This window comes from Rhodofomes roseus (assembly GCF_022264815.1).
Source record: "Rhodofomes roseus strain CIRM-BRFM 1785 chromosome Unknown C8Q71scaffold_15, whole genome shotgun sequence".
Lineage (NCBI taxonomy): Eukaryota > Fungi > Basidiomycota > Agaricomycetes > Polyporales > Fomitopsidaceae > Rhodofomes > Rhodofomes roseus.
The window spans coordinates 771493-795251 of NW_025952971.1; the positions used below are offsets into that span (position 1 = coordinate 771493).

General features: G+C 52.6%; 10 protein-coding genes across 10 annotated transcripts; 5 read left to right on the forward strand and 5 right to left on the reverse strand.

Moving 5' to 3' along the window:
- Positions 1-353: 353 nt before the first annotated feature.
- C8Q71DRAFT_769951 (uncharacterized protein) lies at positions 354-1015 on the forward strand. Its single transcript, XM_047924305.1, has 2 exons — positions 354-738; positions 792-1015. The coding sequence occupies exons 1-2, from the start codon at positions 460-462 to the stop codon at positions 969-971; spliced, it is 459 nt and encodes a 152-aa protein (XP_047777151.1). The 5' UTR covers positions 354-459; the 3' UTR covers positions 972-1015.
- A 584-nt stretch (positions 1016-1599) lies between these two features.
- C8Q71DRAFT_769976 (uncharacterized protein) lies at positions 1600-2679 on the reverse strand. The gene is made up of 2 exons (XM_047924306.1): positions 2482-2679; positions 1600-2431 (listed from the first exon to the last, which is right to left on the reverse strand). Exons 1-2 carry the CDS (start codon positions 2605-2607, stop codon positions 1856-1858), a joined length of 702 nt encoding a protein of 233 aa, XP_047777152.1. The 5' UTR covers positions 2608-2679; the 3' UTR covers positions 1600-1855.
- A 282-nt stretch (positions 2680-2961) lies between these two features.
- C8Q71DRAFT_150809 (uncharacterized protein) lies at positions 2962-3812 on the forward strand. Its single transcript, XM_047916623.1, has 4 exons — positions 2962-3013; positions 3066-3124; positions 3186-3276; positions 3408-3812. The coding sequence occupies exons 2-4, from the start codon at positions 3113-3115 to the stop codon at positions 3662-3664; spliced, it is 360 nt and encodes a 119-aa protein (XP_047777153.1). The 5' UTR covers positions 2962-3013; positions 3066-3112; the 3' UTR covers positions 3665-3812.
- Positions 3813-4639, forward strand: C8Q71DRAFT_150810 (uncharacterized protein). The gene is made up of 3 exons (XM_047916624.1): positions 3813-3972; positions 4025-4162; positions 4225-4639. Exons 1-3 carry the CDS (start codon positions 3961-3963, stop codon positions 4576-4578), a joined length of 504 nt encoding a protein of 167 aa, XP_047777154.1. The 5' UTR covers positions 3813-3960; the 3' UTR covers positions 4579-4639.
- Positions 4640-5257: 618 nt separating this feature from the next.
- C8Q71DRAFT_859591 (uncharacterized protein) lies at positions 5258-6094 on the reverse strand (the record flags this gene model as incomplete). Its single annotated transcript, XM_047927664.1, has 4 exons — positions 5258-5300; positions 5391-5533; positions 5592-5918; positions 5969-6094. The coding sequence occupies 4 exons, from the start codon at positions 6092-6094 to the stop codon at positions 5258-5260; spliced, it is 639 nt and encodes a 212-aa protein (XP_047777155.1).
- A 1368-nt stretch (positions 6095-7462) lies between these two features.
- Positions 7463-8891, reverse strand: C8Q71DRAFT_151013 (uncharacterized protein). Its single transcript, XM_047916625.1, has 9 exons — positions 8743-8891; positions 8570-8689; positions 8483-8517; positions 8268-8430; positions 8094-8155; positions 7945-8042; positions 7792-7886; positions 7522-7620; positions 7463-7471 (listed from the first exon to the last, which is right to left on the reverse strand). Exons 2-8 carry the CDS (start codon positions 8617-8619, stop codon positions 7599-7601), a joined length of 525 nt encoding a protein of 174 aa, XP_047777156.1. The 5' UTR covers positions 8620-8689; positions 8743-8891; the 3' UTR covers positions 7463-7471; positions 7522-7598.
- Positions 8892-9226: 335 nt separating this feature from the next.
- Positions 9227-13118, reverse strand: C8Q71DRAFT_725163 (uncharacterized protein; the record flags this gene model as incomplete). Its single annotated transcript, XM_047921670.1, has 15 exons — positions 9227-9417; positions 9549-9578; positions 9646-9761; positions 9988-10086; positions 10219-10568; positions 10665-10918; positions 10967-11014; positions 11144-11222; positions 11538-11598; positions 11626-11834; positions 12121-12150; positions 12253-12324; positions 12640-12666; positions 12931-13046; positions 13109-13118. The coding sequence occupies 15 exons, from the start codon at positions 13116-13118 to the stop codon at positions 9227-9229; spliced, it is 1692 nt and encodes a 563-aa protein (XP_047777157.1).
- A 360-nt stretch (positions 13119-13478) lies between these two features.
- C8Q71DRAFT_770026 (peptide methionine sulfoxide reductase MsrA) lies at positions 13479-14694 on the reverse strand. The gene is made up of 5 exons (XM_047924307.1): positions 14507-14694; positions 14208-14450; positions 14082-14144; positions 13929-14024; positions 13479-13872 (listed from the first exon to the last, which is right to left on the reverse strand). Exons 1-5 carry the CDS (start codon positions 14652-14654, stop codon positions 13748-13750), a joined length of 675 nt encoding a protein of 224 aa, XP_047777158.1. The 5' UTR covers positions 14655-14694; the 3' UTR covers positions 13479-13747.
- A 1831-nt stretch (positions 14695-16525) lies between these two features.
- On the forward strand, positions 16526-18210 carry C8Q71DRAFT_859593 (uncharacterized protein; the record flags this gene model as incomplete). Its single annotated transcript, XM_047927665.1, has 10 exons — positions 16526-16569; positions 16625-16659; positions 16727-16838; positions 16999-17054; positions 17101-17198; positions 17260-17354; positions 17498-17622; positions 17678-17693; positions 17755-17868; positions 17919-18210. 10 exons carry the CDS (start codon positions 16526-16528, stop codon positions 18208-18210), a joined length of 987 nt encoding a protein of 328 aa, XP_047777159.1.
- Positions 18211-19604: 1394 nt separating this feature from the next.
- C8Q71DRAFT_151285 (cytochrome P450 monooxygenase) lies at positions 19605-22228 on the forward strand. Its single transcript, XM_047916627.1, has 15 exons — positions 19605-19787; positions 19849-20053; positions 20110-20242; positions 20296-20487; positions 20549-20697; positions 20754-20869; positions 20919-21036; positions 21098-21111; positions 21175-21341; positions 21395-21417; positions 21471-21552; positions 21617-21745; positions 21811-21954; positions 22006-22138; positions 22206-22228. Exons 2-14 carry the CDS (start codon positions 19858-19860, stop codon positions 22094-22096), a joined length of 1554 nt encoding a protein of 517 aa, XP_047777160.1. The 5' UTR covers positions 19605-19787; positions 19849-19857; the 3' UTR covers positions 22097-22138; positions 22206-22228.
- The last annotated feature ends 1531 nt before the right edge of the window (positions 22229-23759 follow it).

Consider the following 23759-nt stretch of genomic DNA (forward strand, 5'->3'; position numbering starts at 1 on the left):
ACGTGCCTATGTCAGCATGACCTCATACCAGAGCGCAGGGAGGAATCCTCCTACCGCACTTTCATATGGACATTGCTTCTGACTGAACGTACTCCGGAGTCCGACCAGAGGTTGCTTTTCGGCGGTCATGTACTTACCTCGCGGGAAGAACCATGCTAAAAATTGTACGTCGCTTTCCTCGTTCTCACTGGCATGCGACTCATGACCTATTATTTCCAGTGGAATATCCACGTATAGACCTATGGCTGGTCGATCGGCGACCTTATGCCAATGCTCCTCGAGTACGCGGAAGAACATCATGTCTTAGTCTACGCCGGTGGCTCCACGAAACCTCCCTCGCATTCTGGGGACTCCGACGTGGAGAGTGTTCACTGGGGCGACACGGACGAGGAAGACGAACAGGAGGAAGATGAGAAGTACGTCGAGAAGCTCTCCTCTGCACACTGCGCTCTGTATGCCATGGCGATAGAGGCTGGCTTGGACATGCGCCACATACCGAACCACCGGCAACCTTTCCGCGTCAGGTGCGCGTTGCACGATCCGCACAAGCTAGTGATATGCATCTACTCGAACTACGAGCTGGCGTACATTATCTCTGATGCCGCCATTGCGAAGATGCAGAAGCGACTCGGGATACAGGAAGCACTCGTGTGGTACGTGTGCAGTTTAGATCCCGGCCGACGTGGAGTAGGATTGCTCCTAGGTGGTAACTATTCTGTTCGAAACCATGCCTTGCTGGTAAGCCGTACGTCATGAATCATTGAACGGCCATACTTATACCGGAATAATAGGTGCCCCGTACTGTAATCAGGCGATGGTCGGTCTCGCCCATTGGCACGGACTCGAATGGACGTGTATATCAGCATGCTCGCCACTTCCTCTTTGGTCTAGTTGTCGATAGTGTATCTATTGTGGTGGAAGTTGTCAATATTTACGACATGGCCACTGTTGTCGTGTTGCCATGCACTTGAAGAGCCCGCCCACTGATATACGGTTGCGAATCGAGTACTTATGACGCGGCCGGACTGAAGGGAATCTCAGTCTCTCGTCCTACGAGTGCCCGATTTGTAGTCCTGCGCAACTCTTTCCCAGCGTGCGCGCGCTGCGAAGAGCGGTCCATTGCTTCAGATATACCCGGTAGAATGTGTGATCTCACAGACCAGCTGCAGGACGAGAACCAAATATCCGATTCTCAGATGACAGACGGATACTAATATATAAACAAGGCGCTGAATACCACATTCTTGGACGCCATCGGACGCGAATATGCGCTGTTGCCTTCGGCGACATCAGAGGAGAATAGGACCACCCGTCGCTCGAGTCGAGAACTATACTGGCTAAGCGTACATACATTAAGAGTAGCCCACGCCGAGTCGCCACTGTCGCTGAAAGTCTGCAACGTGCCATGAACGTGTGTGACGATTCACCGACGACTACGAACAGTCGGAACATGAGAAGCAGCGATTGGGGTTTCGTTTGAGGACTGTCCGACAAATCGAGTAAGTAGGCGTCGAGTACCGCAGACAGGGTGCAGGCCGCCCGATAGGTGGCCCGTCTCGCGCTTCCAAGTTGCGCGTCTTATCAATGAGTGTTCCAGTAATGAGCATGACATTGACAAGGAACTGGTGAGTACGGTAGATAGATGAATATGAGGCCTGTGGATATACGGAAACGTACATGCTACTTGCCGTCTCGTATCAATAAGACATGCATATGTAGCAAGTACACTGATGTACACGTCCATCCATGTCCATGCAGCCCGGGCGCAACCCAGGACTGCGGTGTTACAATCTACGGTATAAGTTGAGTCGCTCGATGGTTCATACGGTGGACGGCTTACCAACAAGGCATACAATCACCACCTAGGAGCAATCCTACTCCACGTCGGATCTATACTGCTCACATACCACGCGGGTGCTTCCTGTATCCCGAGCCGCTTCTGCATCTTCTCGATGGCGGCATCAGAGACAGCGTACGCCAGCTCGTAGTTCGAGTAGATGCATATCACAAGCTTGTGCGGATCATGCAACGCACACCCGAGGGTGAAAGGCTGCCGGTAGCTCGGTAGGTTTCCCATGTCCACGCTAGCCTCTAACGCTATGGCATACAGAGCGCGCTCTGCGGACGAGAGCTTCTCGACGTACTTCTCATCTTCCTCCTCCTCGTCTTCCTCGTCCGTGTCGCCCCAGTGCACGCTGTGCGCGTCGCTGTCGCTGTCATCGGAGTCCCCAGAACGTGAGGGAGGTTTTGTGGAGCCACCGGCGTAGACTAAGAGGTGATGTTCTTCGGCGTACTCGAGGAGCATTGGCATGAGATGACCAATCGACCAGCCATACAACAAAACGGGAGGTTTCCACCGCGCGTCCAAGTCCGGTATCAGGCTGCGATGGAGTCTGGGTAGAGGGTTCATGATACATACCCTTCGACGTGCCTGGTATTATCAGCAACTGAGACAGTCCTGCCGACATGGAAAGAACGCACTTTGTCGGTCAACGGCCCACGCTTGAAGGGAGGTTGGTTGTACGGAGGAGGTAGATCGTGCTTCTCTCCTGGGGGATCCAGCGAGGGTAGAATAAAGGAGGCGATATCAGAGCTGCGGATCGACATGACCGTTCAGAGAACTGAGCGGGAGGAGGTACTACGTGGAACATACGGAGGAGGAGGAGGAGGAGATGGGTCGGACGTCCCGGTCACTGGCAAGTCCCGGTCTACAGCAACATATATACAAGGCGCTTATGCCACGTGGGAATTCCGTGGCCACTTTGTCACTTGTGGCCGCTGCCCACGGGCCACAACGAAACTGTCCCGGAATGGACACCGACGTGGATCGTATTCAGCCTGATAACCGCGGTCGGGCCTAGATTGTTGCGTCTTGGATTATCATAGTCGATGTGCAAGTCTTTGAAGAACTTCAAAGCGCTGCACACGCTGGCTTACTATGGGATCGTGTCGATCGAGCTACCCCAGGCCGGCCCCTTGACGTTCATCTTAACGGGTAGCAAGCATTGTAACGGTGTGATCAACCATGTTATCAAATCCACACGGATACTGATGCTCGCTCCTAGGACCGTAAGTATGTCGTAGTGATGATACACGATAAGCGCCACCGCCCATGGTCAGCGACGTACGCGGAGTACGTACTGTCACGGCGTACCAAAACCTCATGTAGGCCTCATGCCTAGCAGTGCGTGCTCTTCCTCCTCCTCCTTCCCGACGCCAGTCAAGATCAAGAAACCGAGACTCTGATGTTCACATCATACCCAACTCCTTCGGCCTGTACGTCCACCGGTGTGACGCTCTCGCGCAAAGCGGACGTGCTCATATGGTGGCCTCCATTTGATATGATAGCTTGTATGAATCTGCGCAGATACTAGGTTTGTCTTTATTCTCACATTCGTCCTTTTCAGGCTTTGCGTCAAGCACAGTAGGGCCTGTAACATCGGACACCCTTCTCCGCTGGCTCAACATGCTCAACAATGTCAGTAAGAATGGCACTCTGACAGTTCGGAGAGTCTCGTTGCGGCCACTGGCGCCGTTTCAGTTTGCTGTCAAGCCGTTGAAAGTGAGTGCTTCTTCTGATGTGCTAGCCCGTGGAAACTACGGTTGCTTCTATGCAGGTGCGTACCGCACACAGTCGACCGTGATGCACTGGGGAATCAGTTGAACCTTTACTCTAGATGCCGATTACGACCCTAAATTTACACCACCGAGACTTCCCTTTGACGGGCTCAATCGGCATCCTTCGCTAGAATCCATGAAGAAAATATTTGGAACGTGGGAAACACCCGCCGCCGAAGAAAGGCTCAAATAGGTGAGCTTTGTACTGTATCACGCCTCGTCGCTGTTTCGGAGGAACCGAAAGAAGAGATATCCCGGCGCGACAATGGGAAGTGCTTGTTCACAGGGTGTACATCGTCGCAGGATAGTCCTGTGGATGTGTATTGGATATTCCCTCCAGGAATGGTTGACCGCGTAAATCTAGTCCGAAACCTCTGTGACGTGACATTTCTGACAATCAACCTAGATCACAACGCTTCAGGGGAAGAGAGCCGGCCACTTGCCACCTCTCACGGAGTTCTGCATTGAGACTGACAATTTAATCACCGTGCGGACCGACATCTATCAGCTGTGGCATAAGAACGCTTTCAGCGTCGACATTGATGTCAGTGATGCAGTGTTACACGCCACGACATTTTGCTAACCCTACCACATTGGACCGTGTAGGATGGCTGCCGAATCCGTACCCTCACTGAAGAAGCCACGAAAGTTGGCTTACCTGATCATCTCGCATCAGTACCAAATAGCTCTGCATCGGAGTTCTTCCGCGAACACTTCCGTCATACCCTGTGCGTCAAGTTCCTCGGTGGTCGTATCACCGTGGACCCGATGTCAATCAGAGAGCTTTTCGTCGACCATGGCCTTGACGAGGAGGGGACTATCGACGACTTTGACCCCTCGCACAAGGTGTTTCAAACGCCCATCGGGCGGGAGGTTCTGGAGTATGAGGCGAGGAAAAGATTGGAACGCGTAACTATGGAGAGAGACAACCCACGCGCATGGCGCGATGAAGATAGTTGAACGTATCACACGCACAGTATGTTGTAGTTCGACGTGTTTCAATGGAACCCAATGCCCGATACCGCTCACCTCCGAGTCCAGCTTGCGAGGTGCAGAGCCTTGGAGCGTAGCTATGGCGCGCCACGCAGTTTTGCACATGCCAGATATCCGCTCTGTGTTAAGTCCCAGAGCATGTTCGGGAAACGACATGGATATGCTAGTAGGAATGGGCGACATATCTGAACGGCTGCCACTCCGAGGTGGGCCAAGACGGCGCGGTCGGTACTAGGCCAGTACTACTCAGAGCATGTAGCCTCCGATTCACATCTGCCAGCGCGCGTCACTGTTCGCCCATGGCCTGTACGTGTCATAAAACATTGAAAGGGGATCACGAATCACTGCAGGCCACGAGTACGAAGAGTCGGAACGATGAGCAACATCGATTGGGTCTCAATTGAGGACTGTCTGGCACATCGAGTATGTAGCGAGTAAATTAGGGACTGGCTACGTTGAGTACGGCAGCTTTGAGCTCAGGGTCTGTGGTTACATGGAAACGTACATGCCAGTGACCTTCTCGTATTCATGTCGTCAGCAAGCCTTGATAGTATGTGGTAAACACATTGATGTACACGTTCGTCCAACTCTATGCAACCCGGGCGCAACCCAGGATCGCCAGATTACAACATGAGTCACCTGTCACTTAGGAGTAAGCCAAGCCACTCAATAGTTCATGTCGTGTACGGCTTACCAACAAAGCAGGGGTTAGACAACTTGAGCGCAGTCAACGCCTGGGAGCGGTCCTACTCCACCTTGATTCTAGGCCGCTCACGTACCATGCAGGCGCCTCCTGGATCCCGAGTCGCTTCTGCATCTTCTCAATGTCGGCATGGGAGATTGGCCAGCCCAGCTCGTAGTTCGAGTAGATGCATATCACCATCTTGTCTGGATAGTGCAGCGCGTACCAAACAGTGAACGGCTGCGTGCTGATGGTAGTATGGCGCATGTCGACGCCGACTTCTATCGCGATGGCATACAAAGCACTGCGCAGAGCTGTACTTCTCGACGTATCGCTCCTCTTCCTCCTGGTCGTCTTCTTCGTCCGTGTCGCCCCAGTGCACACTCTCGACGTCGCTGTCGCTGTCGTCGGAGTCCCCAGAACGCGAGGGAGGTTTTGTGGATCCACCGCCGTAGACTAAGAGTTGATGTTCTTCGGCGTATTCGAGGAGCATGGGCAAAAGGTCGCCAATCCGAGTCGACCAGCCGTATAAGAGAACGGGAGGCTTCCATGTTTCATTCAAGTCTGGTATCAAACTGCGATGAAGCCTCGGCAGTGGGTTCATGATAGAGACGCGTTCAATCGCCTGTAATTATTAGCAAGAGTGAAATCTCGAGGACAGTGGACGGAACTTACTTCGTCGGTCAACGGCCCGCGCTTGAACGGAGGTTGATTGTAAGGAGGAGGTAGGTCATGCTTCTCTCCTGGGGGATCGAGCGAGGGTAGAGTAACGGAGGCGATATCAGAGCTCCGTAACGACATGACCGCAGTATGTATGGACTACAGACGGCAGAGTGCCTCTGCGATGCCACGTCCTAGCCTCCTCCACGTGGGAAATTCGTCCGGCGACAACAACGTGAACCCGATAACATTGCAGTGCAAGTTCATTGAGAGCGACGTGGCGTCGGTCCCACTGGCGATTGAAAATCCAAAAACGCGCCGCCGGCGTGTGCCACCTACCAATATCAATATCAACGTGCGCCAGGCGTATTCGGCCTGAACACATACATACCCTGTCGGACAGTTACAGTCGTTGCTTCTCACCAATTCTTGGCACGTTGCAGGCCATGAGCGATGACGCCTGCTGGAAATGGTGAGTTGAAGGTTACTCTGATGAACAGAACATAAGTGCGCTTACTAAGAAACAGGACGTATACGTCGTACGCGTCTCAGTCATGGACAAGATGGGGGTTCTGAGTTCACTGCAAATGTGTTCCTTGGCTCGAGCGATATATGGTCCTCTTACCCGGTATGACTTCGCAAAAATGAAAAGCGGAGTACATAATCACGTACTAGGGCGAGTATAATGACGTTCAAGACCCGTATACCACGTTCCCTAGATATTGTCGTGGATCGCCCCTAGCAGAGACGAAGAACCAGTATACTATCAATAGTATACACAGCGGAACTGCCCAGACCCCGTGCCCTGATATTATGTCTGCGCAAGAAACCGTCTGTGCTGCGATAGAGAACAACGCAGCACGCTCTGTGGATACGGTCAACGCGGCATTCGCAGCAGTAGAATTAGACACGCACACTCCATCAAAAACGAAGAGTCAGAACAAATCTTGATGAACGCTTAGACCCCACATCCGTTCTCATTGCCACGAAGTATGCCCACCGACGGCTCATCGCTCCTCTCGTTATCTCTCTCGGTGTGTCCCGATAGCCGCCCGCGGTCCGCAAGAGTGTCGACATCCGGATATAGATCGTCGAGGTTCAATACGACGCTCGATAAGTACGGTCCCCGGATGGATTGCATTTCAGCGAAGGATCCGTGCGAGGACAGTGGAGTGGGCTGCGAGACGGAGGTCATTTGCTTCGCCGCAGAGATCTTGCGAAGGTCCAGGATGAACCTCGAGATGATGATTGAAGTAATGCTGTATGCACGTGTTGGCAAACTCAGTTGGCAGCTGAAAGTGGAAACGCACGGATAAATAAAAGACAAAACGATGTCGTTGCACTGCAAATTCGTCAACATGATTACGTGTCTCACACAGGGAATAGAAAGTGCGGCTCACAGAATCCAAAAGAAAAACCATCATCTGCGCCACGTTGAGGAGCAGTAGAGTCCTATTTGCAGTAAGAGAAGTATCTTGCCAAAGTGTATCTGATCCTCGTACATGAAATACAACACGCCTATACTGAGGGTATTGAGCAACAGCCACAATTCACGACGCGCAACGTACCGTTTCTAGACAAGGTAGAAGTCAGAGCTGACTTGCTCGTCGTACCATAAAGCACATCTTTGACGCTCGCCGGGATGTTACGGGCTATAACCACTAGCACTAGAGCATCGGATGCAATGGTACAGCAACGTGTCACGATGAGTACTGCGTGAATTGATGTTAACGACAAGCCTCAACATCATTTGGAGGAAGATTGTTTACACCTTGTATGAGGTTGCACGCCGTGCGATCAGTATAAATGTCTGTACTAGAACGTTTCGTGGCTCCTACCTGATCTGTGTCCGCTTTGGGGTCGTAGCCCCACCCGAACATATTACCGATGCGCCGATCTGGATGGTTTCCATGGTTGTTGCCACGGCTTCATACTTAACATACGACGCACATTACTGCCTGAATTGTATCATATGGGTATAGTCACCTTACCAGATTCATGCCTAACGGCACAAGCCCCAAAATCAGGGTTATCGCAGTAAGCCGGAGATTGCGACCACTAATTGCGTAGACACGTAGTGCTGAGACAGCTTCACAGAAAGTATCAGGCCTTCTGTCGACGACGTAGGCACGACACGTACCTGCCCATAGTATCATAGCTATCATAGTGAGTGCTATCCAGAGAAAGCTTCTGATTAGACAGCTGAGCGGAGTCACGTCAGGTGCTAAGTCCAGCGTATAAAAGGTAGTAACAGGCACCTCTATATCGGCTTCAGTACGTCTTTCCCAACGCTGATGGTAACATACGTACCGACACGGTATGCCAGATGGGTAGAACACGTAGAATCAACGCAATGCACATCCCCCACATGTTCACCCGGTTCAACAGAAATATGACCGCGAAACCGCGATTTCCGCAACCCCATACATGGTGGATTTCGTCATCGAAAGTGACGAAATAATCGTAAACTGCGAGAGCTACGGATAGCGTCAGCCTTGACTTTACGCAAGTAGGCTCAGAGTAACTGACCTGTGGCAGCTACTTCGCAATAGTCACAGATCGCCCTATCGATTCATAGTTGTAATGTCAAATCGTGGTGACTCGACAGAATCGCACCTTGCTTGAAGCTGAGCCAGCGGATCCGGTGTTGCAATACAGTACTCCATTATCTCTTGCTTGAAGCCGCCTCCAAAGAGTAGACAGCAGCCACCGCTGGACGCTGTCTCTCATATAATCCTAGCAAGACCAGATCAATCGACAAGAATAGAATTCACAACGTGGCCACTCACAGTGGTACCGGAAGGTGTACAAGTGGCGTTCTGCCGGTGGGAAAGATTCCGCAACGTTGGACAGTAATTTCCGCATCGTGAGTGGCGTAGGATCAGAGTCCACGCATGCATGCTTGGTGGGAGGCGCAATCCGAGACACTGCCTGTCTCACACATGCACGCGGAGGACATAAGCTCCTCCGTGGCCACTCCGATCTATCACAGCGCGACAGAGAAGGTCACAGATGCCCCTCGGTGGCGACTAATTTGTAGATAATAAGAAAGCTCACGTGGCGCTGTGGCTGTTCCAATCACAAAGGACCACACTGTGTCACTCGCGCTGATGATATCAGACAAGCATTTCCACTTTCATTCCACATCGATTCCGCATCCGAATAGGCGAACGCAGAACGTCTTGCTCTCGTTGCATGAACTATGCATGACGACAACCATAGTCAGTCGGCTAAGCGTGGGGCCAAATGCTCACCGACTGGAAGACTCCCAGCTCAACCATACTTGAGTTTTTGCTGAGTCAAAAACGGAGAAGAAAGAGGAAACCCGACTGAGCATTCCCTATCCTTCCGCACTTTGATGGACAACGTGCCAAGCGCAACCCTGGTCGGGAGCACGTCCAGGAGGGGCCTGGAAAGTGAAGATTCTGACGCTTGGTCACATTCAATTGCGGAGATTGAACGATCTAAGCAGCGGGGAAGCAATCAGCTACGCAATTCCATAACTCTCTCTGCACAGTCGTATATAGTAGTGACCCAGCACGTACACAAACGCACGCTTGGCCCGAGACAGTACTGCTAGTCAACTGAAACACACCTGCGTTAATTGCTCTGAACCATGGCGACCCTGGTGGAACATGGCGTCCATGGTAGCCGTGCCGAGTTGAACGCGAGGCTTGGTGGCCGGTACGTACGCCCACCGCCCCAGGTACCCGTCATGACACTAGAGCCTGGAACATCCGTTATGGTACACAATACCTTCTCTTGAGGTACGTACGCATACAATACCGCACCGGCGCCCAGTGGTCCCCTGAGAGCACATTACGCCTGTATGTCAGTCATATAATGATCCGATGTACCAAGTTGGAGGACTCACCCGCCCTAACATGCGTATAGAGCCAGGAAGGCGACGCCACCGGATCTTATGAGAAGACTAGCAGAAGCCCGTGCTCCGCTACGGCTATAGACCGTGCTGCCTCCATTTCACCAAGCTATCTCACCAAGCTATATACATATGAGGCGAATAGTATGCGTACAGTATGCAGCTCAGAACAGTACTTGTGATTCTGATTGCACAAATCACTGGCACCGGATGATCTGCTGCTTCAACCCTAACATTCACGCAATGATACGACCTGCGAGGTTTGTCAATAAGTAGTGGTAGACTGTTAGACAATGTCTCTGAGGGCTGGACACAGACAGCAGGCCGCCTGCGGGTGCGCAGGGTGCATACCGCGCCCGCAACCCGCGTACAGGGCTACCCGTACCCTACCTGTTGAATGCGCGGGCTGGACAACTTGCGCCCGCACCCGCCGTTCTCTCCTCCACTACCACCATCTCCTCCTCCCGCTTGCTCGCCCTCACAGTCGCCCGTTTCCGCGATTTGCCCACCCTCGCGTTCGCCTGTCCCTACTATCCTCTGACCCTCCCCTCCCATTCCCACCGTCTGCTCGCACTTGCTCTCATCTGCACACTCGGCTGTGATCCGCTGGCAGGCTGCGCTTGCACACAGGTCATTCGCCCTGCATGCTCGCCGGCCCTGCCCGCCGCCGCCGCCGCCGCCGCTGCTGCCTCGTCTTCGCCCACCGTCCTCCACTCGCCCTCGCCCGTTCTTTCCCTATAGTACGTGTTGAGTACGTGCTCGCAGTCCATTCGTTGGTCATGTTGCGCTCGCAATCGCCACGCGTCTCGTCGCCCGCGTGTGCCCGCCCACTGTTCCGCTCGCCCTGTCCTCAGCGGTGTGCCTGTTGGGTCCGCATTTAGCTCGCTTGCTCGCATGCATCTGCACGCATCTTCCTTGCCTTTCCTTTGCTAGCGTGCCCGCGGTCCGCTCGCCGACTGCGTCAGCACGCAGTATACTGTTCTGCTTGTCCGGGTCTTTCTCGTTGGTGCCTGGGTCGTCTGTGCAGATGCCAGTTCCCTCTGGTTCCGGCAGCCTTCTCGTGTTCATTTCTTGCTCGTCCAAACCTTGTTACAGATCAGTACTTCCAAGTCAAAGCAGAACAGAATGCATACATACAGCACGTTCCGGCGTGAACAGGTCATCGAGCACTGTCTCCATTACTACACGCGACCACAGCATGCAATGAGCCCGTGTCTCCAACTGGTCTCACTAAGTCCTGATGTCGATGGTACCACGGGTCAAGGATCGTTCGTGTAAAATTCGAGGCAGATGAACGCTGAATTGCAAACCTTCCTTGTCGCGCCCACAACTTGAATGCTCGCCGGGCTCTTCCTGGGCGTCTCCCCCCCTCCCAGATCGTGCAGGATACTTGGATATATGGAGGAAGAGAGTCCGCTATGCCCTGTCACCAGCCATTCAGCCAGAAATGATCATCGAGGTTAACAATGAAGAGACACGACGATGACCTTTCCCGCAGCGCGCGGTCAAAGAGCGCTCGGGGCTCGGGCAGCGCTCGGTGCCCGTCTCTCAGCCAATCAGATGCTCTCTTTGTCTCCCGTGCGAATTCCACGCCTCTTGTATTATAGATGGAAGCGTAGAGCGACGAGACACCAATGCAATCTGTCATCTGGAGCCACTACTCCGGCGACTCGCAACACGAGTCTTCATACATCCATGACGCACCATGCGTGCCCCCAATGCTCGCCCAAAGATTGGTTGCAAACCTCTATCGCCAGTCCGAACGCTGTATACATGTGCAGATCAAGCGTACCCGGCCCCGCTGACGCATGTGGCTGTACACCACCGACAGGTGGAACAGCGATCCACCCGATGGTTCGACGTCCCGAGTGAGATGGCCACAATGATTAAGCCAAGAACGAATCGAAGAATGAAGATGGTCATGCTATGCAACGTCAGTACGAGCGGATTGTGAAGCCATGGACGGCCGGCTGGAAGTCGGTAGGCAGGGGATCTCACACCCTGACGTCGGATGCATGCAAAGATCATGCACGCTTCATCGCGTGTACGATAAGGAGAAGAGCACGGCAGAAGGGTAGGTCTACACAGGCATGAACATTCTAAAGAATATGAAACATACTAGACACTCACTCATCGAACACCGGCCTGAAGGATGTCTCGTGAACGTCGCAGACTATCCTTTACAGACTCCTGTCACCACGGTCGTTACAATACATCCACGGGTCAAGACGGCGTCGGGAGGCTCTTGCTCGACTTCGTTGGTGAGCATGAGACGCAGTGCACACACCGTCATAGTAGGTGAGACGCTATCATGGATCTATTCCAACATATAATCAATGTTCTGCAAGTTCAACGACGTTTCAGTTTCGGCGGCGTCAGCCGCCGACACAGCTACGAGCGCAGGGAAATGATCTCTTACGCATGATGAATCTGTGCTCCTAGTACGGATGCGCAGGTCTTGAAGCGCTGTACTGAATCGACCGACTGCAGACTAGAGCATCGAAGTCATGAATCTGAAGAAGGATTGGTGAAGAAGAGAGAGGAGAAAGCTCGTGCGGCTCTGCCGCCATGGAGGAATCCATGGCCGTAGTCATCGCCAGGTCGTCCGACGTCGCGGCCTGCAAGGCTTGCGTCTCCGCCAGCTTCGTGAGTATCACGTGATCGCGCCTTTCATACAAAAGTTCGCGACGCAGAAGTTAAAGTTTCGCGAGCAGCCCGAACACACCGCAGTGGATATCCAGTCGTGTAGTGACTGTAGCTAGAAGTCTCACTGTGTATCCTGCTATCTGTCATCGACTGGGCGTACACGAGCCCGACCGCCCACCAGAATTATCTAAGACGTACATGTTGCAACTCAATTTTCACGAAGCTGGTCTACGATACACAGAGGTTTCAAACTTGACAGAATCAAATGGCGCACTCAAAGAAGTATATCCGTAGGGTTTGGCGAATCATTGCATCTCTCGGTCATGATGTAGTATACAGGCATCGCAAACCGACCGAATTGACAGCGTCAAGAGTGGCGCGACGTGCCATGATGCTGCATGATGAGACCAAGTTAAGCATCCGCGAAGCCGCGAGAGCAGATACCGCGTACCTGCAGCCAGCTCATGCTGGTCAAATTTACTTGCTCTTCGGTGGCTCGGCGCAGCCGCACGCGGGGTAGGTGCAGGAACCGCCGTTGGCCTGGACGTTGGCGCAGGTAGCTTTGTCCTATGGCACATCAGGATTCGTGATGAGCCGCTGTTAGACGGGTGGAGCGAGGTGCGGTGTACTCACAGACATCGTGTTCGGTGGTTGGTGTTGGTAGTCGAAGACTGAGATTCAGAGGAAACCGAACTGCCTCTTTATACCTGACCATCCGAGAGGAACGATGTGGATGTGGTCTTCGCGGACGGACCACTTGGAGATGTAGGGCGAGGGATTGGATGAGGCGTCGGGCCAATCGGAGGACAGTCGTTAGGCATGCCAACCCTCGAGACCTGCCGTTTACGACGATCTGCGAATAGCGAGCTCTCAACTGGTGCTGGCGACACCTGGAGCTGAGGCGGAGCATGGTGATATAGCCGTCTCCTTCTTACAGCCACAACTGACACGCCTCTACAGGTCTGGCCCGTCTGAATGCAGCCTTATCGCGGACCTATGCGAAGAACCATGAATTGTCATCGCCTCTACGCACCAGCTGTTCCACCCATTCAGGTTACTGAGGCTTCGCCCTAACGCGACAATAAATGGGATTTACAAACAAACAGGTTACTGAGGTAAAGTCCTGCCTCGCACATCCGCGGATCATGCCGCTGCGATGTAGAGTTACACGCGGGTCGGCCGCTGTTCGGGAATCATACACTGGCGACGATACAATCGTACATTCATTGTTCTTGAACTTGAACTTCTTCCTTCCCTCCTAGCAACGCTTACCAGTGCAGGCGGTGCGTCGGGCACTGGTACCCAGTTGGGTTCTTGTGCAGGTACTCTTGGTGATAGTCCTCCGCGTCCCACCACTGGCCCGCGGAAACGATCTGGGTAACAATCTTCGTGCCTGCAGAAGCAGTGATGAATGACCAACCAAGTCCGCGGACAGCGAGGTGGACGCACCAACGGAATCAAAGTGCTTCTTCTGCACTTCCTCAGTCACGCGGCGGGCGATTTCGAGCTGCTCCGGGGAGTGGTAGAAGATGGCCGAGCGGTATTCTGCGGGGAGCTCCCGTGTAAGGCGCGCGCGCATGCGTCAACTGAGATGGTACGTACGAGTGCCCGTATCGTTACCCTGCCTGTTCGCAGTCGTCGGGTCGTGCGTCCGGTAGAAGAACTCTGCAGCGCCGTGAGCTCAGTCAGCACCTCAGTAGCCCCCGGAGTTCCGCTCTTGACACGCACCGACGAGCTCGCCGTAGCTCACGACGTTCGGGTCGAACTCTATCCGCAACGCCTCGGCGTGGTCCGTCGTGCCCGTGCACACCGTGCGGTAGTCGGGGTTCTTCGCATCCTCCTTCCCGCCAGTGTACCCGACCGCCGTCTTGAGGATGCCCTTGTTCTGGGATATGGGATAATGCTTCAAGAAGATGTGCTCGACCCCCCAGAAGCACCCTGCGGCGAAGGTCGCGACTTCTGGTGCTTTACCTGCGTCGGACGCGGACGGTGAGTACATCGTGTGTGCGCTGAGTGGTTGACCGTACCTGACATCGTTGTGATATTCGCGGCGCGGTTGTTCTGTAGGAAAGCTTGCGATGACAGTGAAGACAGAAGAGAGAGACGAAGACGGTTGATGGTAGCAAGCATGAGACTGGTCGTTCTGACCAAGCTGCTGTTCACACCTTGCGCCATCGTATGGCGTATGGCACGTGATCGAGGCGTCACGATGACAAGATGCATATGACTTCAAGGATACATAGCATATGAAGCGAGCGATAATCATACATGAAAAGCCAATGCACGATTTACTTTCAGATCTGCCAAAATTCCCGACTATTCTCTGTCGTTTTAATCGTCGAGCGAGTGTTGTTTAAGGCGTAGTACTACTTGTGGATGACAGGCGCTCGACAACTGTTGGTTCTGTGGGTGGAAGACATATCATTCGTATGTCCTGCACTCAATCGAGCCGCTCTAATTTGCATATCTAGGAAAGCACCTGAGCGGCATCCGAAGGGTGTCGTACCGGGCCCAATCCGACATCTAGACCCTCACACCATTCGGAGCGTCCGATAGCTTCAAGTTCTTAAAAATCAGCGGTTTCGCGTTGGTCCATCGCAGAGCTGACAGTAAGGGAGACATATTGAAGTACTGCAGCAGCACTTAAACATATATGCCGTCGCGCCTCTTGCTGTCAGATTTGTATAAGTAGTAGGAGAGCGACGTCCCAGGGCCCAAGCTCAGTGCCCGGCCACTCATCGATATAGTACGGAGCACAATGTCTGTGAGTACCAGTCCTTAGACTCTCACAGTCACAAGAAATCTCATCGACCCTTGAGTCTCAAATCGCTTACTTTAACTTGACCTCGATACGACAAAGATAAATTCGGCTGCGCCGGGCGAGTCGGACTCCGGAGCGCCCGAAAAGCAAGTGATATACGCCAAAAGACTAAGTCATATATGCGAGACATGCTACAGCTGGTATTGGTAGAGTGAGACAGCTAGATTGCTTTCTTGCAGTGCAGTCTCCACACACGCCACATTGATGGGTATGATACTTATCATGGTACCGAGTGATGCACATGAGCTCTCCTAAATAATTTAACCTATGAGAGAGAGCTACTACAACGCGATATGCTAGCAGGTCTAATCGATCATTGCTCGCAGTTGCAACGGGAGCCACGGTGCGCGCGCATACAAAAGGTCATGTGACCGCGTCGCCGTCAGCGCTAGCCTGAGACGATCCGTCGTTTGGCTGAGCGTCCCGTCACCGTCTTGGCTGTGGTTTCCTCCGACTCGTCCATGTCATCCCCGGGTCTGCCACCGTACCCGGGTCCCCATATGATACAAGCATGCCCGTCTACCATAACACTCGCGGATAATCAGTACAAAGCTGGACAACTGTTTCCCATTGAACTCGTCCCACGAGGCGGTGCGTGAGCATATGTTCGGTTGAAAGCACGCTGCCACCGGAGTCGACTGAATCTACTTGCCCCGACGCGACCGAGGCTTGGAGCTGTGAAGACGCATGGTTGCTAGGTTGGGAACATCCGCAACATTGACATGTAGCCACGTTGCAGGCGGAAGCTTGTTCCTAAACAGTGCGTCACGCGTGGTCGTGCACTGCGTGGAGAGGCTAAGTGACAGGAGTCTGCTGTACCACACGAGATGCGGTGGCCCATATCATCTCACAACATGGTAAGGTCTTGTTCAAGTTCAGGAGGCGGCGGCGGTGTATGCACTGAGCGGACTCGACACCGCAGGTTCCGTCGTTGCGACTGAAATTCTTTCGTCCTCCGAATGACGATCACCGGTTATTCCCATCCGCACTCTATCCGCGATGAGAAGTATGACCATGGCAGCAATCGAGCCGCACAACGGAACATTGAAGTCGGGGCATGGTCTGAATAGATGACCGTCAGTCGAGATGGTCGTGCATCCCGGATCTGTTGGATTATAATCACAGATGAGTACCTAATGCACTACGAAGGCGGGTCTGACATGAAATAAGTAGGCCTCGCTGGGCGTGGACGTTACATCATCCACATTCTCCGCGCTTCCATACAATGTCCACTCCTTCTACCGAAGTTATATCCGTCATTGGATATCAGTATGTTCCCACCTTGTTGCCCCCTAAGTCCCCTTGGCTCAGACTGTCGCCACAGCATCATCCAAAACTACTTTGAAATTGCCGCAGCAGGTGAGTCGTATTGTGCATTATTTGTCCTCTGGCTATGCAAGCACTAAATGCTGTACGTACATCACAGGGCTACTCCTCTATGACCTGGCGATCACCCTAGATGAAGAACTACAGTACATGTGGCTCTTCCGGCCTCCGTCAATGCTGTTTCTGCTTAACCGGATCGACATGCTGGCAATGTGCGCCTGCTTCCTGCTCAAGCCGTTCGCGTCACAAGCTATCTTGGTACGTCGCTGTCGTTCAATCTCAACATTAACCTGATTCTAGTGTACTATAGAGGTAATGCCGCGCCTCTCTCCTCGCAGTAATAGCTGACACGCATCACTCAATCAGTTGCAGAGTCTCAATTGTGCTCTTCGATATGGTCACCTTGTTGAATCTCCTACTATGGACCGGTATGTGTGTCGACCATGAATCCTAGTCCCGTATTGATTCAGACAGCTGTTTCGTCTCTTCGAGTGTATGCGGTCAGTAATCGTAACCGCTTCCTCACTGTCATTAGCATACTTTTTGGTCTCATACCCTTCATCGTGAATCTGGTAAGCCGAGAAGTCATGGAGCATAACGTAGCTGCTGACTAAATCCCTCTGCCGGTCATAGTTCGGAGCGGCGCAAGATTCGATTGTCCTCTATCCACTAGCACAATTCGGACTATGTGCCACCACGAACCATAACTCTCCGACCACGAGTATCAGGTAAGTGCCGCCCATTCGTCGGATTCTGGCTGCTGTAGTGAAAAATGGATATCTTTTCTGCGCACGAAGATGTTAGTAGGATTGTACTGTCATCGATGCGCAGAAGTTTATGCCCTGCGATGTGCAGTGTCGATTCTCTCCAGGGCCGGTGCTATAGGGTCCGACGCGCTGGTCGTGCTAGTCATCTGGTACTTCCTTTCATGTGCATCAACACGCTTCCGCAATGGTTCAGCGGGTTCCTCTCTGTCTCTGATTCTCGTGCGGAATGGTGCGTCTACGTCTCGAGATCTCGGGCACATACGTTAATGATCTCGCTTCCATAGGAACATTGTATTTCATGTGCGACGTCTTCATATCCTTGGGCAATGTCTACGGACATTCAATTCTTCTCTTCTGCCAGCGTTCTCCTCTTGGTGAACATCCTCGACTTGGCGCTCGTCGTCACGAGCGCTTTATATGTCAGTTCCTCCTCAGTAATCCAGGCCTACAACCCCCTTCCCGTGACTATCTTTCCGTACGTCAGCCTAGACCTGATGCGGAACTGTCCTCACAGAGCTTTTGCAGGATCACATCTATCATCATCGCACGTTTCACGCTCGACCTTCGCAAGCTTGCTGCCGAAGCTCAAAACCTCGAGTCCTCGAAAGTCGTCCCATTGTCGAACGCCGACGAATGGCAATTCATGACGTCGCCCATGAAGCCGTACAAGTCGATCGTACGTTGGAACAGGGAATGTCTGGACGCAGATCCGGACATGCCGGCTGGTTTTGCCTCTGTGACAGGGTTTACAGATGATGTCGAACGCGAGGGCGATGCGGAGATGCAAGTTGTCCATCGTGTTTCACTCAATGCATGAATGTATAGGTTGAAATAAACTTCTGCGGCTTTGACCGTCAAGCCCTACTCAAAGGAGGTGGTCATACCATTCGTTCCTGCTTTCGGGCCCTCCAGCTTTTTGTTCGTTGATCCTCGGCAAGTAGGCTAGCTTTCAATTGTACGTATCGTCTCTTTGATAATAATTATCTTCTCTGCGCAGACTAGTGTTAGTACCAGATCTTTCTCTACCATCTACACGGCGTAGTTGATCTGCAGCCAGCTTATCTTCTCCAGTCTTGGATTCCAGTAAATTGCAGTCCCATACAATCATGCAAATAGTGTATCATGAATCGAGCAACTCCAGGGTTCGTCGGTCCTTGGAGGCCCTGTCTTACTCTGGGCACGTGACTGCCTACCGCCTACCGTTCTCCGAGTCCAGCGCTTCGAGCGACGAGCTCGCAAGTTCAACGTTCAACTATTGCCAACCGCCTGAGTAAGCTGCTGGTGCAATCTACACGCCTTACAAACGACACCTCCACATGTACATGCTCTCCGGCTTGTTCATGCATCCTCAAACCAAAGTCGCCTTCAGTGTACCGTGATGACGTCAAGGATTGTCATGTAGCAATAGCGCGTGGGGACTCGGAGTGCTAGGCGACTAGTAGTTCAGTGTACCGTTGGTGTACAGGCAAGTCTTGTTGATACAGGTTCTCTCTAAGCTCACCGCTGCGTAATACAGACACTGGGACAACAATCCTCGACGATGCAGCTCGATGGAACTCGCTCCAATTCAGCCGAGATCGCAGAAGGCCGTTTTACAGTCCTTTCGTTCTGGCGCTGCGACGCGCGCTCTGAGTCAGACAGTCAGGTAAAACCAGACCTCCATGAGTTGTCTCTCGGTACTCCTACTCGATGAAGCAGGGCTCCTGCGAAAGCGTTCCTTGGCTATTGGCCGGGGACTGAGATGGCGTGCGAGATGAACACGTTGAACATCATGTGGGTGCAGCTGCGGCGCAGGCTATCGATGTCAACCCTGTTTGAGTTGAGGTACGCCCATCTATCTACTCTCCTTGCCCACCATGAGTGATATAACGCAGGTCATGACGGCTGTAATCGCTCGTGTGAAGAGCTTCTGGCGAGCCCATCGCAGATTCGCGGCTCAACGTGTGGTGCTGTCAACTACCCTCTCGCCTAGCGAGTCGACGTCGCGAGCAAATGCCAAGCTCGCTGTTCATCATCTGACATATCAGATGTCAGTACTTGAGCCTGAACAGGAAGACTTTCTCGGCGAAGGGTAGATCGTCTCGTCTCTTGATTCCGACATTTCGCGAGGCTATGTTGTAAACTCGATCGTCTCTGCGTTCAGCGGACGTGTCAGAATCTACTACTTGGATGGAACAGCGTCAACCACATCCGACAACATGTGTACACGTAGACAAGCGCTGCATCAAGATGCTCGGGAAGGCCATTTATATTGTCGGTATAAAGATGGTTCCGGCTGCCGTGAGTTCTAGGCTACATTTGGGCTACGTCGATCAGCAAAGCAAGTCTAGGGCTTAGGAATGTGTCCACATTGATTGTGGCATCAAGTGCGGCCGTTGAACACGAGATACTTACGTGAGTGCCCCCGAGTCTGTACATAAGGTGTCGAACTAACCATGGAACTCGGGTTACACAGACACTTGCTATGTCGTCGGTCCCCCCGTCGTCCGTCTATCTTGCACTGCTGATCCTTGGCGCGACATTACTCGCGCGTCGATGGGGAAACAAACACAACAGGGAAACCCTACCTGGACCCAAAGCCATCCCTCTGATCGGGAATATACACCAACTTCCGAGGGAGTACCTCGAACAGACATTCGCACAATGGGCTGGGAAATACGGTATCTTCACTCGGTGATCCTCCGTGTCTATCGCCTTGACCATACAATGTGCATAGGTGACCCAATATTCGCGAGGTTCTTTCGTACTCCGACGCTGATCATCAATACCCAACGGGTTGCGCGGGATTTGTTGGAGAAAAAAGGCGCGATATATTCGAGCCGTCCCCGAACCGTCTTGATGTCTGAGATGTATGTATCATCGGTTCGAGTGCCGCACATGTATTGACACCTTTTGTTCACAGAATGGAGTGGTTCACCGTCGTACTTCTTCCATACGACAGCGAGTCGCGACGCAGACAACGGAAGTGGATTCAACATGCATTCAACGACAAGGACGCGATCATCACCCATGAACCCATCCGAAGAAGGGAGACGTACAAGTTACTTTTGTCCTTGATGCAAGAACCGGAAGACTTCGTGACGCACGTCAAACGGTTAGTATCTAGTTTTCATAGGGTCTCGGCGCTGAGGGAGTTATTATGCGTCATGGTCTAGGTTTGTTGCAGCGATTCTGACCGAGATCACTTATGGCTATACCATCACGTCCCTTGACGATCCGTGGTTTGTGTTGATGGACAAAGCCGTCCAAGGCACTGGAGAAGGAGGGTCTGCGGCAGCGGTGCTCGTCGACTTCTTTCCCATCAGTAAGCTCGACTTGAATAATCACAGTTGCTATCACAATCATACTAACGAAACACAGTGAAGCACATTCCTTCCTGGATGCCCGGTGCGGGCTTCAAACGGCATGCCTTGGCAGTCAAGGAAGATATTCGAAAGGCTACGCAGATGACCTACTATTCAGTCAAAGATGCCCTTGTGAGTGACTTGCGATGACGGTGGACCGCTCTTGTCTGAACTGGCACAGGTAGCGGGTACCGCGAGGCCGTCATTCGCGGCAGCGCTCATCGAAGACGCGCAGCGAAATGGAACATTGGCTCGACACGAGCTCGATATCATGGCAGCCTCAAGCACTATCTACGCAGGTTGATCTTCGTTGTTGCTCGTTCGTTCGTCTCTAGCTGACTCGGGTCCTGGAACGTATAGCTGGAATGGACACAGTGAGTCTGAACCGCGCGGACGTTTTGATATTAGCTGCTCACTCCGGACACCCGCCTCTTCAGACAAGGGTTGTCTTGATTACGTTCATATTAGCCATGGTTCTCCACCCAGAGGTACTACGGAAGGCACAAGCCGAGGTCGATCTAGTAGTTGGTGCCGATCGACTGCCAGAACCGGACGATAGGGAGAAGTTGCCCTACATCGAGTGTCTCATCAAGGAGACACTGCGGTAAGCGATGCCGCCGTGCCAATATGTTTATTGTAATTGATCCCCCGCCCTAGCTGGTGTACGCCGATTCCATTGGGTAACATACTGAGCAGCGCACTCGTTCCCCATACCAGCTGATACAGTCCTTAGGGATCCCGCATTGTCTCACAGAGGATGACAATTATGAAGGATACGCTATTCCAAAGGGGTCAACCGTCTTGACAAACATCTGGTACTGCCGTCGCATGTCATATTTGTTCTCAGCTGCACTCATACGAACCTCCTCAAATCCGCAGGGCGATGACTCATGACGAGGAAACCTACCCGGATGCGTTTGCTTTCCGGCCAGAACGGTTTATCGGTGTGGACTCGAAGACAGCAGACAGCACTGATCCTCGCGCCGCCATCTTCGGATTCGGCAGACGGTGAGCTCACCATCACTGTATGGTCTATCCCCATGCAGTCGTCGCTGACTGTGTATTGCAACCAGGAGCTGCCCAGGCAGGTATTATGCAGAGGCAAATGTATTCATGGCAGTGGCTAGCATAGTTGCGACGCTGCATATCAGTAAAGCCCGGGATTCTAGAGGTGAGGAGGTGACACCGTCGACGAAGTTCGCTTCTGGACTTACTCGGTAAGTACGAATCGGTCGCCCATGTTAATGTGGGCTAATGCAACACATCAGTGTTCCGCCCACTTTTGTTTGTACTATTGTTCCTCGGTCCCCGCGTGCAGTGGGCCTTGTGTCCGAATTGCTCGATGGGTTACCCGGGTAAATGAACCATACTTCTACGCACGGAATGACTATATGGGTCTGGGTAAATGAACATAACATTAACCGTGGCGAATCAGCAATATAATATGTCCTAAACTCGAAGCATACAGCGCTGCATCTGCATTACTACGGCGTAAGGGATCGAACACGAACGTGCGAATGCCACAAGGTGAGTGATGAGATTTGACTCACGACAGCGTCCTGACGAAACGTTAGCAGGAGTCAGAGCTCTGAATCAAAGCCTCGATTGCATACAAAATCAGGATACGCCGAGGCTCAGTCCACATGGGTACGTCGCGTGATGGCATTTCTGCTATCGCATCCAGTCGTAGAGTGATCGTTCTGGCTGGTGTCATGAACTTGCCTCGTTCTCGGTCTACAGGGCCAATATCACACAACATCTTCTACACCTTATCGGAGTAGAAGGGGGAATCCATGTTGTTGTCGGGGCGTGGCTAGAGAGAAGCGAAAGTAGACACCGTCAGTCCTGATGACGTCGACGTCTGCCACAAGTCACAGAGGATAATCTGAGGATTGCGCAGCAGCGCATGGGTTGCTTACGGAAGGGCAAACTCGCTTCAACTCATCATCGTACCGTCTACAATTGAAAAGTGACCTATCACGGTCCACTGAGTGGACCGTTTAATTCACTGAGTTTCATTTGGTAGAGAAACGCGTGACCGCGTCACCCTCATCCTCTGGCACCGGCGCCCCGTCGTTCAACCGTCAACTTCAACGCGCAGTAGCAGGGATGTGGGCTTACTACCATACGGTGAGTACCTAAACTGTAAAGATGGCCTGAGCAGCGCCGAATGTCCTCATTGTGGTTCAGCGCTGATGATCGTATGAGCGCACACTCGGGGCAACATCCAATTACCACGTTGATTCAGAGGCTTTTAGTAGTACCACATGCGCTGGCAGACGGTACCAGGTATGTTAGCCTGACCTACTGCTGCACTTACTCAGGAAGTTTTTAATAAAAGCAGGTACCGGCGTGGCCATGAGCAATTATCCACTGTGTCGGTCTCATCATTGAATGACAAGAAAGATACATGGTCTCTAGGCTCTCCCACACTGTCAACGATAACCACAATACTGCCGTCATCGGTGAGCTGTCAATTCGATATGAGTCGCTGGTGAGCTCCTGTGCTCTGCCATTTAGTCGAAATGCAGGTGCTTTGTCCCGATATCAGACATTCCTGAATCCTCACAATGCGTTATCCGCGCCAGTCAATGGGTGGACACTAGCGGGTGGACACTAGCATCGATCTTTGTTCCTGACGGCGCCTGGGCGCCGATTTGGTCTTTGACACTTCCAGCTAAGTCCATATCGTTTGGCTCCACCATTTGATAACATGCATCGGTATTTGACGGGGCACAGATCGCGATCAAACCGCTCAGCCAGTGGCCAATTGTGCCACCGAGTGCGGACCAGACACCCGCGCCGCCGGTGGCGCAGCTTCATCGGCATGCGTGTGGACGAGCTTGAAATTAGCTAAATATCAAGGGCCGACACACTCGCGCTTTCCCAGCGGGGCCTATTGATATGGATTAAGCTGTAATGTCATTTATTGACTCTTGCGGAACCTCGTTTCTGATGATCAGATTTGGGACAAGCTTCGAGAGCTCCGAGTGGCCTATTGCATGCGGGATTCGCTGCAAGC

What these genes read in the sequence shown, in the direction of transcription:
- C8Q71DRAFT_150810 (XM_047916624.1), top strand. An exon ending in CTTTCAGCGTCGACATTGAT is followed by an intron (nt 4,163 to 4,224) that starts GTCAGTGATGCA and finishes TGGACCGTGTAG; the next exon opens with GATGGCTGCCGAATCCGTAC.
- C8Q71DRAFT_769951 (XM_047924305.1), top strand. Translation starts at nt 460, where the DNA reads ATGGCGATAGAGGCTGGCTTGGACATGCGCCACATACCGAACCACCGG. An exon ending in TTCGAAACCATGCCTTGCTG is followed by an intron (nt 739 to 791) that starts GTAAGCCGTACG and finishes CCGGAATAATAG; the next exon opens with GTGCCCCGTACTGTAATCAG.
- C8Q71DRAFT_151013 (XM_047916625.1), bottom strand. Translation starts at nt 8,619, where the DNA reads ATGGAGTACTGTATTGCAACACCGGATCCGCTGGCTCAGCTTCAAGCA. An exon ending in TTGCGAAGTAGCTGCCACAG is followed by an intron (nt 8,431 to 8,482) that starts GTCAGTTACTCT and finishes CGCTATCCGTAG; the next exon opens with CTCTCGCAGTTTACGATTAT. An exon ending in CTACCCATCTGGCATACCGT is followed by an intron (nt 8,156 to 8,267) that starts GTCGGTACGTAT and finishes GACTCCGCTCAG; the next exon opens with CTGTCTAATCAGAAGCTTTC.
- C8Q71DRAFT_150809 (XM_047916623.1), top strand. An exon ending in ATACCCAACTCCTTCGGCCT is followed by an intron (nt 3,277 to 3,407) that starts GTACGTCCACCG and finishes CGTCCTTTTCAG; the next exon opens with GCTTTGCGTCAAGCACAGTA.
- C8Q71DRAFT_769976 (XM_047924306.1), bottom strand. Translation starts at nt 2,607, where the DNA reads ATGTCGATCCGCAGCTCTGATATCGCCTCCTTTATTCTACCCTCGCTG. An exon ending in GTGGGCCGTTGACCGACAAA is followed by an intron (nt 2,432 to 2,481) that starts GTGCGTTCTTTC and finishes TGATAATACCAG; the next exon opens with GCACGTCGAAGGGTATGTAT.
- C8Q71DRAFT_770026 (XM_047924307.1), bottom strand. Translation starts at nt 14,654, where the DNA reads ATGGCGCAAGGTGTGAACAGCAGCTTGGTCAGAACGACCAGTCTCATG. An exon ending in GAGCTACGGCGAGCTCGTCG is followed by an intron (nt 14,145 to 14,207) that starts GTGCGTGTCAAG and finishes ACGGCGCTGCAG; the next exon opens with AGTTCTTCTACCGGACGCAC. An exon ending in GGGTAACGATACGGGCACTC is followed by an intron (nt 14,025 to 14,081) that starts GTACGTACCATC and finishes AGCTCCCCGCAG; the next exon opens with AATACCGCTCGGCCATCTTC.
- C8Q71DRAFT_151285 (XM_047916627.1), top strand. Translation starts at nt 19,858, where the DNA reads ATGTCGTCGGTCCCCCCGTCGTCCGTCTATCTTGCACTGCTGATCCTT. An exon ending in CTCATCAAGGAGACACTGCG is followed by an intron (nt 21,342 to 21,394) that starts GTAAGCGATGCC and finishes CCCCCGCCCTAG; the next exon opens with CTGGTGTACGCCGATTCCAT. An exon ending in ACCGTCTTGACAAACATCTG is followed by an intron (nt 21,553 to 21,616) that starts GTACTGCCGTCG and finishes TCAAATCCGCAG; the next exon opens with GGCGATGACTCATGACGAGG.